Here is a 12220-nt window from a genome sequence, read left to right on the forward strand (position 1 = left end):
CAGAGCCCGCCAGGCACCTCTGTCCTCCACTACTTCCCGCAGTTTGGTCAAACTCATGCTGGTAACCTCGACCAAACGTGATCCACCTGGAGGAGGAACCGGCAAGCCACTCCAGTATCCTTGCCAAGAAAACTCCATGGACAAAGACAACATACATACATACATACTATTAATCCACCCTTCCTTGAAAATAAACACCAGATGAAGCAAAAATACTGTCCCTGAGCTGTTCTGCTTTAAACTAAAAGTGGGGATCACACAACAGAATGATAAACAAATGACCCTATATGCAGAAAACTAGATAAGAAGAGTTATTTAGTCTAGACTCTAGACTTCTCCTTAATGTGTTAGTTTTGTATTCACAAATACCTTTTTCACAGGTAAGCCATAATGACTTAGCTGTAGAGTGATGATAATAGCCTAGGAACAGTTTTGCTGCTTGATTTGATGTTTGTGTTAATTTTGCTTGGTCACAGAAGTAGTTCTTAAATATTTGTGTTTTGGGGTGTTCCTGTTTTTAAAATTTATAAACAGGATCAATACCATTTATTTCTCTTTTTCAGGGTCTGAATGTAATCTTTAATGTAGCACTGGCTCTCCTAAAGGTAAGTCATTTTTGTGTTATTCCAGGTTTTATGTCCACACATAGCCTTACAAGTAACTTGACAAAAATTACAACAACTTTACTAGCCTATCTGACCACATATGTCTGTGTTGTCATTTGTTGCTCCTTGATAGCCTCCCTGCCAATTTATAAAAGCTTTCCTGCCTTGTGATTTGGAGGTAGTTTTTATTCACCATAGCTAGGTGGCTGTTCGAAGCCTGCCCATACAGTTCATAGATGTTTTATATCAGGCAGTCTATTCCATTACAGGGATTTGAATCAGAAGCTAGTTCTCGTATTATAGGAAACTTCAGTGTTAGCAACAATTATTTTATAAAACTAATTCTTGGCATGAAAGGATTATGAAGGCAAATAGGTATATGAAGTATTCTGTATCAGAGAGGAGCTATAGTAATTTGGCCTTTCCCCCTACAAAAGAAGCTGCTGGCCTGACTGAAAGTGATAAGGTGCCCCTTGCAACTCTTGAAGGTCTCTTAGAAGACAAGCATTGCTGTTCATACTGGGGAGGTCGAAAGGAAGTAGTAGCAATTGTAGAGCAAAGTGAGATCTCCGTTGCTATGTCCTTGGTTGGGGGCCTTGGCTGGCTTTTTTTGGGAACAAGCACTATATTATATGCATTTCCCCCTGGGTGACTATAGTCATACCTCGGGTTGAAGTAGCTTCGGGATAAGTATTTTCCCGAATAACAGAGCGTGTTACTTCTGGGTTTCGCCGCTTGCGCATGCGCAGACTGTAAAAATGACGTCATTTGCATGCGCGGATGCAGTGAATCATGACCCGCAGATGCGTGGACGCGGGTTGCGTTCGCTTCTGGGTGCGAATGTGGCTCCGGAACGGATCCCGTTCGCATCCAGAGGTACCACTGGACAGTGGTACCTCGGGTTACATACGCTTCAAGTTACAGACTTCGCTAACCCAGAAATAGTGCTTCAGGTTAAGAACTTTGCTTCAGGATGAGAACAGAAATCGTGCTGCGGTGGCGCGGCAGCAGCAGGGGGCCCCATTAGCTAAAGTGGTGCTTCAGGTTAAGAACAGTTTCAGGTTAAGTACGGACCTCCGGAACGAATTAAGTACTTAACCCGAGGTACCACTGTATAGTGATCAGCAAGGCTGTTGTGTGTTATGGGGATGAGAGCTGTTGCATCTAGCTGGGCACTAGATAGAATGAAATACTATATTGAATGAGCAGGTGTATGGAATAAGTGTATCAGTGTCCTGCTTTCAGTTCACCCTCCAGTGCCTTTTTGAAGTGGTAGTCAGCACAAGGAGACTGAGATATAAGCAGAGTGCCATGTGCCATGACAAAGGTGCTTTGAGAAAATGAAAATTTGTTTTGCTGTGAATGTCTGTTTCAAGATCCTTATAGGGGATATTCCTGATAGGGGTGACATTTCCTACTGGAGGTTCAGGTAGGGTACTTTACGAGGGGAGGAGTCATCCCTCTCCCCGGACTAACTGGCAGGGCAGACAATTCTTCAACCCATAAATGATCCTTGAAAAGAGACCACCTGAAAAATAACTGAAAACATCACTCCAGGAAACTGGCAAGGAAGCGTTGGGTGTGTGTGTGTGTGTGTGTGTGTGTGTGTGTGTGTGTGTGTGCAGGGAGCCACAGACAGAACAAGAATAGCAGATGCCCCCTGCCCTCACTTTAGCAGACAAAAAGCTCAGTTTACATGTAACTCTTTAGGTTGGGGAAAGGAAGCCCTAAACATATGTGAGGTGGTGGATGATGTTGTTGTAACCCACAGCCCTCCCCCCCAAGTTGTCAGTGGAGAAAGGAAAGGTGGGCAGAATGTCCTTCATCGGGGTCTTCAAACATAAATTCGCTACAAGACAAATGTCCATTTATGCCAAATCATTATGGAGGACATTCCTTTAAAAAGAAAAGTAATATTAATAAATTTTATTAAGGCTTTTCATAATGCAATGCAATACAGTAAAAATAAACCAATAAAAACAGAAACAGAAAAAAGAGGAAGAAAAATGTTAAGGTCATCTTGAATTCCAATACGGTCTTCTGTGGCATTGGCTGCCCCTTCCAGTTTGGTGTCATCCAAGTCATTTATAAAGGTGTTGAACAACAATGGGCCCAGGACAGAACTCTGTGGCACCCCACTTGTCACTTTTCCCCAGGATGACAGGGAACTGTTAGTGAGCACTCTTTGGGTTCAGTCAACCAGCTACCAATTCACCTGTTACTTCATTCAGTCCACATTTTATCAGTTTCTCCAAAATAATATCATGGGGAACTTTGTCAAAAGCCTTACTGAAATCAAGATACACTACATCCACAGCATTTCCCTGATCTACTAAACTTGTGATTCGTCTGGCATGACTTGTTTTTGAGAAACCCATTCTGAGTCTTGGTAAACACAGCATTGTTTCCTAAGTGCTCACAGACTGTTTAATTATGTGTTCTAGGGCCATTTCTTGTATCTATGTCAAGCTCACTGGTCAGTAGTTACCTGGGCCTTCTCTCTCCCCCCCCCCCCCCCCGAATATGGAGCCAACATTTGCCTGCCTCCAGTCCACAGGGACCTTATCTGTTCTTCAAGAATGCTCAAAGATTATAGACAGAGACGCTGAGATTTCATCTGCAAGCTCCTTTAGTACCCTTAGGTGCAGTTCACCAGGCCCTGGAGATTTGAATTCATTTAAAGTAGTCAGGTGTTCCCTTACTGCCTCTTTTCCTATCTTGGGCTGCAGCTCCCTCCTTGCATCACAAGATTGGGCATTGCTTTCCTGTTGGCTGACGACAGGCAGAGTAAGTGTTGAGCAGTTCTGTCTTCTCTCTGTTAGCCAATAGCATTTCTCCATCTTCTCCATGCAAGGGACTTACCACTTGCTTGTTCTTCCTCTTGTTTCAACATAGCCAAAGAAACCTTTCAAAATTATTTTTAACCTCTCTTGCAAGCCTGAGTTCATTCTGACTGGAAGCCCTCGAACTTACTGTCATGTGAAGTTTGGACCTTAGGTCTTCTCTAAGGAGCAGCTCTCAAGTATTAAAATGAAGACTTGAGTGATTCTGATGTTTGGTTATAAATGACAATGCAGCATAATGTCGCAACAAAACAAAAAGCTTTTAAGAGGTTTTTATCATACCAGTTAAGGATTACACACAGTAAGTATTTGGGGTTTGCCTAAAAACCCTGTGACACACCTGCACATGACACACACACATTGGGAGATGCTGATGTAGATCATACTGACGTTAATGAACCAAGGCAGCTTCCTGTGTTCCTAACTGATGAAGTTACTAAAGACTGTGCCACCAAATAAGTTTTTAAGGTGATAGTATATGTAAACCTTTCCTGAGATCCAGTTTTATATTTTAAGCTCAGTCATTCACCCAGGAACTCTGTACCTTGTGGAGGCTGTTTGAGAAATCAGAGCGCAAGTGTGATTCATGTACAGAGTCTTCCCACTACCATCAAAATCTGAGAGTGTTATAGATATATAGCAGATTGGTGTGGGAGGCATTTGGAAAGTGGTAAATGGAATGGGGAGTTTTCCTAACTTAACATCATGCAGCCCACCATCCCTGATCTCTGATCTCCTCCCCCCTCCAGCATACTTACTATAAATTGTTATGGCCTTGAAGAAGATGGTTTATTCTTCCTCTCCATGCTTGAAGTTTCCTCTTCTTGCTCTCACCATCACCCCCCCCCCCTAATTGCCTCCTAGTTTGTGGGGTATAGGTTTAAATTATTTTTTTTACCATCCTTTCTATTAGTGAACTTGGGTGCTTGAGTTCAGTTTGTAATCGAAATAGGATGTTGGCACAGGGTGGTGGACATTCTCTTGTCTTCATTATTGAGCCTTACCAACCGAAACTCGTACAACACAACAGGTCTAGACTGTGCTCTAGACACCCCTTGAGATTCATCTGCTGTAACAGCAGAGGCAAGGCTGCGATGGATGCAAGCAATTTTATCCTCAAAATGCTTTGCAAACAAGTATCAGTGAGCTGCTGTTAGTTCTACCACCTCCTTTGAGCCAGACTGTAACTGGCCTCCGCATTACCCAGAAAAGCTCTGCTGGATGGCACAATGAGGATGCAATGGAGGAAGCAAAGTAGTTCTTCTTTTCAGCCTTCACTGCCACTAGGTAGACTTGATGATGAGCCCTCAAGTGTTCGATTGCATTCAACCGGATTTTTCCTCCACTCGTGTTCCAGTGATTGTGTCACTGGCCTGAGTCATTTGGTTGTTCCAGAGGGTCAGCCAGAGTTTCAGCAGGAGCACCAGTCCTATCGGGAGGGAAATCCCCCAGAGCTGTCTGGAAGCCCATTGACTCTTATCAGTCTCTGAGGGCAGACCATCCTAATAGGTCCCCTGCCTCTGCAGAGGGGAAAAGGTGCTGAGAGCCTAAAGGTCATCAGGAAGTGATCTCACCATGATAAGGGACTGATGTCAATATCCCTCAGATCACCCTCTTCCTGCCCAGTTGAGAAAATAAGGTCCAGAGTGTGGCTTGCCACGTGTGTTGAGCCGTTGACATATTGGGACAGCCCCATGGTCATCATGGTAGCCATGAAGTCCTGAGCCACCCCAGAGCCAGTTGCCTCAGCATGGATGTTGAAGCCCCCCAGAACCAACAGTCTCGGAGTCTTCAGCACTGCCTCCAGGACCAGCTCTGTCAGCTTAGGCAGGGAGACTGCTGGGCAGCAAGGCGGGTGGTAAACCAGTAGAATCCCTAATCTGTCCCGATTGCTCAATGCCAGGAACACACACTCTATTCCTTCCCGCCCCGGACTGGACAGGGAGAGAGAGAGAGAATATCTCTATAGACAACAACAGCTCTCCCTACCCAACCCTCAAGTCTTGCCTGATGCTGCACTGAGTACTGAGGTGGGCACATCTGGGTGAGACCAACTCTACCCTGCTCATCCACCCAGGTCTCAGTGATGCAGGCCAGATCGGCATTCTCATCCATAATCAGGTCATGGATGAGAGGATCTTTATTCACAGTGGTTTTAAACTGTTTTTAACATTGTGTTTTGGGACACGGGTGGCGCTGTGGGTAAAACCTCAGCCCCTAGGTCGGCGGTTCGAATTCCCGCAGCGGGGTGCGCTCCCGTTGCTCGGTCCCAGCGCCTGCCAACCTAGCAGTTCGAAAGCACCCCCGGGTGCAAATAGATAAATAGGGACCGCTTACTAGCGGGAAGGTAAACGGTGTTTCCGTGTGCTGCGCTGGCTCGCCAGATGCAGCTTTGTCACGCTGGCCACGTGACCCGGAAGTGTCTCCGGACAGCGCTGGCCCCCGGCCTCTTAAGCGAGATGGGCGCACAACCCCAGAGTCGGACACGACTGGCCCGTACGGGCAGGGGTACCTTTACCTTTACCTTTACCATTATGTTTTAATGGTTGCAGCCTGGCCTGCAATCTTAGGGTGAAGGGCGGGTTATTATTTTAATGAAGTTTCAGGGTCAACAAGAAATAGAATGGCATCTTAATCACATAGGGCAAGTTTATGTTCAGAGTCTTTACATTTTAATCCTTTAAGTCTGGGGTTTTGCTGAACAGTAAGCTAGGGAAGAGAACAGACCTGCCTGCTGCCTTGATATAAGTAGAATTGTTGTGATTTTATCCTATTAGCAATGGCATGAAGCTTAGGAATGGAATCAAGAATTATATGGTCAAATTAGACAGAACTATAGTGAAAAATTCATTTACAATAATCAGCAAATTCAAAACACTGTTTTCTGAAGAGTTGTTGCATGTAGGTGTTTATGGTTATCTGATCTTGTGCTATACCCATACTGCTTTTTGTAATCACTCTTTGATAAGATAATTTCTGCTCCATTCCAGAAAATTACCAGTCTTCATCTATGTTTGTCTTCAGCGATATGCTGGATTTAATATACTTTAACTAAATAATTTCTCCTTGTTGATAAACCTTTGTTTTAGATGTTCTTCTTTAGTCACATGATGGTGGTGTATCTTTTCCCCCCAAATTGGGGCAGGGCTGGTTGGAGGGGTGGTTTTTTTAAATTAAAAAAGTCCACTCACCACCCAGAATATATGTAAAACCAGTTTCATATGAGGAATCCAGCATTCCCCTTATTGAGGTGAATTCTTGGTAAATTATGGCACACATGGTCATGGTGATTGTGTGTGTGTGTGTGTGTGTGTGTGTGTGTGTGTGTGTGTGTCTGGGTCATGGCTAATATAAGCAAATCAAGCAGAATCTTTGTTTAGGAGACAGAGACATCTGATTTTATCCCAGCTACAATGAAATCTGTGACATGACAATATGGGCATGTAATACAGTATGTGGCTCATGGGTTATCGACAGGCCATAGGCTCTTTAAATACAGATGTTGTTAAATACAGATGTTGTTAAAAACAAGGTGACTACAAATATAATGTCTTTATAGACAACAGATTATCTACTATGAAGAAAAGAAAATGAAGTCTAAATAATCTGGCACTTTAAATTTGTTAATTAGATTTACATCTGAATGTTTAGCAATTTCAGAAAAAAAATCAGTATTGTGAAATGTGGGTTAAATGTCCCGTATGCTAATAATATTTGCATATACAATGAAACTATCCTTTGAAGTTAAGTACTCAACATTTTCCAATCAGTATTGCTCCTTTTACCCAGTATGTTTATTTTATGTTTTTAGAGCAGTTCTCCATTTCCCCACACACAGCTGCTCTGAAGCTTTTCCACCATGGAAGCTGCAACTTAGTGCTGTACAGAGAATAGGAATACAGTCTATACCATTTCAGATGATCATGCGTCAGTAGCGCCCAGCTGTTTTGTTCTTCCATTGGTCTTGCATTCGTACAGCAATCTGGGCGGGACCGATGGGTTTCCCCTCCCTTCCTCTCCCTCCGCTTTGGTATGCCTAGGCAGGATCGAATCTTTATTTGAAAGCAGATATTTATTGATGCCAGTATTTTGGGTGGCTATCAGTCTGACTTCTTCCAAGCAAGAGACACTGAGACTACAATGTGTCTGCAGGCTTGGGTAGCTGTCAGACTAATGTAGACGGAAGGTGGATTGGGAGGGGAGCTCATCTGTCCAAGAGCTCACTATTGGCTTCTTATTACAGCATTCTCCTCTGAGACACCCTCTGCATGCTCATTCATCTACCTCCGCCTCTCCCTTCCCCCTCCTTTTCCACCCCTTCATTACTGATTCACAGTGAGAGGCGGCAGCAGCAGCTTAGACACGCTTGTCACGAATCTAGGATTGCAATGAGCTCATCCTTTTTCTCTTTGCAGCTTTACAACTGGCCTGAGCTTTTTGCTCTTGCTGCTGCTCCTGTCTGCTCTTACACACATTCACAGGCAGGCTGGGCCATCGCAGCCTTTTTTCTGCATCATTCTCTGCCATTTCCCCTGTTTTCAGACATTTTTAGATCCATCTCTTTAAGTTTTTGTCTTTTTTGAATTGCCAGCTTCTTCTGTGCTTTTCAGCAAATATGTTTTCTGTTTTTTGAGCCTGTACCTGAAAGTCCCTGGTGTAGACAGTAAATGTATTGGTCTTTCAGAGACCTAAAGCTGGCTCCGATAATAACAACCGTGTGAAATTGTGGCTTAAGGGAACAGTGCTTCTCACTCTGGATACTTGCTGTTTTTTGCTGATGGAAGAAGGGGTGCCTTGCCCAACCCCAGCTCCCAAGCTTGCACCACCCATCAGAAAGTCCCAGGATATACATGATGAAAGAAGCAAGCTTGTGAATGAGTATGCCTGTCGAGTGCTGGAACTTCTGGGAATGGGGCATCGCCTATTTGTTCCCCGGCTTCTTGCGGTGAGATTCTGGTTTTCTAGAAATAGACGCATAGCAAATCTTCCATTCTTATTAACACTCAGCTGTCTCAAAGGATCCATTTCATGGGTGGTTGCATGAGGGTAACCCTATTTTATGCAGTGCATTTAGGACATAATGACTCTTGGTCATCTTCCTTATAGACACCGGGCTGGGGAACTGGCTTAGATTACCTTTTGAGTCGAAAATTGCCTCCCCTCTTCTTGCCGATGTTGTCACAGTTGAATCTGATTTTCCAGTGGATTTTCTAGCACCCTCAAATGTTTAAGACTTGATATTATTATTATTATTATTATTATTATTATTATTATTATTACCACCATTATTTTTAAACCTCATCAAATTCATTGTACTAGCTGTTGGCCTTTGCAATTTGCAGATGTTATCAGCATCATTATTAGCATCAGCATGATCTATTCTGCCATATTACTAAGGTGCAAACTATCTTTTCTACATTCTTAGTAAGCAGTAACAGTGCAAATCAAATGTTTGTATCATTGATTATGAGAATAGGGCTGGTAGGAAGAGATAAGTTGAAATTTTTGATCTGAAATTATTTAAAAATGTTCTCTTAACAATTAGAACAAATTAACCATGTCCATGTAACCTGAAGTTAAGACATACAACCTTCAGAACTGCAAATGACAGGCAAATCGTACAGGTTTGATTGATCCAAACTTATCCCTAAAATTATTTTAGTTCATCTAGATATTAATTCTTAGCACCACAAGTATCTATTCCATCAGTTTACTTTATACTCTGCCCAAATGACATTAAATCATCTTTACAGTATATTAAAAAATAATCAAGCCAAAACAAAACCCATAAGCTCTCTGTTTTTGACTCTCAGTATGTATATCCAGGCTTGATGGTGTTGCAATTTTTAATTGTCTGGTTTATAATCCATCAGATGCCTAAGACTTTCATTGGTTTCAAAATTTCATTATTTCATGCACTAATTTATGTTACATAGAAGAGCACCTCTGCTGCTTTGTCTGTCCTGAAAATATTTAAGAATCTGTTTTGCCACAAGTATTGTCAATATGATGTATACCAGGTTGAAAAAGGACACACATTACTAGCTGCAACTTAGTCGTCTACAAAATAATAATAATAATAATGTATATGAATACAAATTCAGCAGATCAGATACCATCACCTGTGGGTGGAACCTGGAATGTTTTGTTTACCTCAACAGCTTCCCTCAACAAACTTCGTCAGCATTTAAAATGTGAGATTTGATGTTGCATTTCTTGGTGCGATTCAACAACCTTGTAAATCTAGGGGAAGAACCTCAATAATCTTCATAAGAATGTAAAACCAGACTGTCAGCCAGAGGCCTGTCTAGGCTAATGTTCAGTTTCCAACAGCGACCACCAGGAGCCTCTAGCAGCTCACAAGCTTCTACAGTTGGTCCACAGTATCTCCCATTCAGGTCTTATTTGAGGGATGTTGCCTCTGGACATGGTGATTCCATTGAGCTATCATAATGAAGAGCTGCAGAAAGATAAGGGAAAATTGTCCTGCATTTTTTTAAAAGCCACTTAAGCTAGCAGCCATCATTCCATCTATGCTCTATTTTCTTATCTGAGACATCAATAAATTTCACTGGATTACAACCTTTAGGCACCATCCGTAATTTTGTAAACATCTGTCATATTCCACCTTGTGCACATTCTAATCACCAACCTCTATATTTTCTCCTCATAGTGAAGATACCCTAACATTTATCATTATAGTTTCCTTTTTTCTGGACTTTTCCCAGTTCTGTGATGCCTTTTGGAAATGGGGCAACCAGAGCCGGACACCGTATTCTAAACGCAGTCATGCCATGGGTGCATGTTATGTTGTTCTCTTTTAGTCCTTTCCCTAATAGTTCCTGTCCTCTGGTCCTATCTCCCTTTCACTCTTTCAGTCCTCTGTGTTGATGCTTTCAGTCAGCTTTCCACTGTCACACCACCTTTCTGAAGCATTTAACCATTATTTTAGAGCCCATTAAAGCAATTGTGAATCTAGGGGTTTTGTCCCAGTCTCTATAGCTTTGCACTTGCTTATGTTGTTCTGTCATTTTGGTGTCCATTTCACAAGCCTTAAATAACATTGATTCCAGTACAGTGGGCAGGAATTGCTGGCTTATTGCTACCCCTCCCTCATTTAGTGAGTTTCTGGTGTCTCCTGCACTCATCCTATAACTACTAAATTTCTGTGAAAGGTAATAGTTAAAGATCCTCCCCTTATCAACCATATAATTCCATCAGATTTCTTGACATTCTCAAAAAATAGATTGCATATAAAAGATTTTGTGGTGGTTCACTTGTGGCTTCCTTGATCAGCTGAAAAAAACTGTAATCTTGAAGCAATACAGTCAGATATACATGAAACCTGCTATCTCAGTATCACATCTCCAGTATTTTACATGCTCCAAAGTTTATGTTTTTCACATACAAATTATGAAGTATCATGCCAGGCACTTCTAGGACTTTTAAATGGGATTTTGGGGCTCAGTTAAAAACTTGTGCTACCCCACCACTACCAGCCAGTTCCAGGGATCCCTGTAAATGTTCAGCCTGGCAGTCCAGTCATTCAATTTAGGTTTTCTACATGGGGTAATTTCTCCCCCCCCCCAATTCTATCGCCATACACTTCCCACTAAGAGAGCCACAAAGTTGGTGTTGTGCACGAAAATATATCCTGAATATTGTAGGTTTTTACCACTATACCTGCAGCCTGATACTGTTGCTTTTCAAATACATACCAGAGATTTTCTAGTGTTCCTGATATGTATAAAAGAGAGAGGGAGAAAGAACATTCAAATATTATACACTTCAGGCTAATTTTGTTGGTGCTCAAAATAATTCCATGGATGTATTAACTGATATAGGCCCATTCTCTCTAACATTCATAGACATTATTATTAACAACTCTATTTAAGAAAAAAAAAAGCCAGAAAATTTAAGACATTGCAATTACAACCTGCCTGCACATTATGGTAAACCACAGGTTGGCATTATGTGACCAAACCCTGAGGAGTCTCAGTATCATGTGCTTCTGAGTATCATGTGATTCCTACTGTTTCTTCCTTTTTTTAAAACACCACCACCACCACCACCACCAACAACAACAACCATAGTTTGCTATTTAATCTGAACCAAGCAAACTATGGTTGATTGAGAAATGGGAAGCAAAGGTAAGAACCACAAGGCTGGGGAGAGAATGTGCAAGTCTGAGGCAACAGGAATTATCCCATTGAATTCAATGCCTGATCACAGGCAAGGCAAAATCTAGTTGGTTCTGCGTCTTTTTTTGTTTGAGAGCTGCTTTCTGAGCTGAAATAGGGCAGCTAAAGTATCACTACTGTTTATGTGTACAGGTACAAAGTTGCCTTTCTTTGTAATCAGAGCTGCAGTCAGCAGATTAAAGAAGGCAGTTTGGAAAGAAATCATGATTTATCATTGAAAACAAATTAGGTAGCTGTCTTCCATTACCCCATCTGTAATTCTCTTGCCAAATTTATTTAGCAGCACACATTCATGAGGTTTGGGGATATTGGGGCTTGTTCCGTCTGTGTTCATAAAGCAACTGGGCAAGACAAGATGATCACTGTTACTCCAGCAGAGACAAATGGTTCTATCAGAGGCCTCCTCTTCCTTTCTCTCATAGCTGTTTGAGATACAGTGGGTTGCATTTCTGTTTCAGTGCGTACTGTCTCAAAATGTGCTATTGCTCATGGCTTCCTACATGTTGTACTTTCCGATCTGGAATTACTTTCTGATTATCCTAGATTAATTGAAAATTGCTCTGGATACTCA

At 42.1% G+C, this 12220-nt stretch overlaps 1 protein-coding gene and 1 pseudogene across 4 annotated transcripts in view; one reads left to right on the top strand and one right to left on the bottom strand.

The window, feature by feature from the left end:
* RABGAP1L (RAB GTPase activating protein 1 like) overlaps positions 1-12220 on the top strand; it is a 148507-nt gene that overhangs the window by 89126 nt on the left and 47161 nt on the right. For 3 of the 4 annotated variants that reach the window (XM_077928208.1, XM_028732327.2, XM_077928207.1), the window contains one exon: positions 564-605. In XM_077928208.1, coding sequence (XP_077784334.1) covers positions 564-605 — 42 coding nt within the window. Of the gene's footprint in view, positions 1-563; positions 606-7851; positions 8394-12220 lie in introns of those variants that run through there. The other variant, XM_077928209.1, reaches the window with a different exon arrangement.
* On the bottom strand, positions 4814-7975 carry LOC144327703 (uncharacterized; annotated as a pseudogene).

Source organism: Podarcis muralis, chromosome 5, assembly GCF_964188315.1.
Source record: "Podarcis muralis chromosome 5, rPodMur119.hap1.1, whole genome shotgun sequence".
NCBI lineage: Eukaryota > Metazoa > Chordata > Lepidosauria > Squamata > Lacertidae > Podarcis > Podarcis muralis.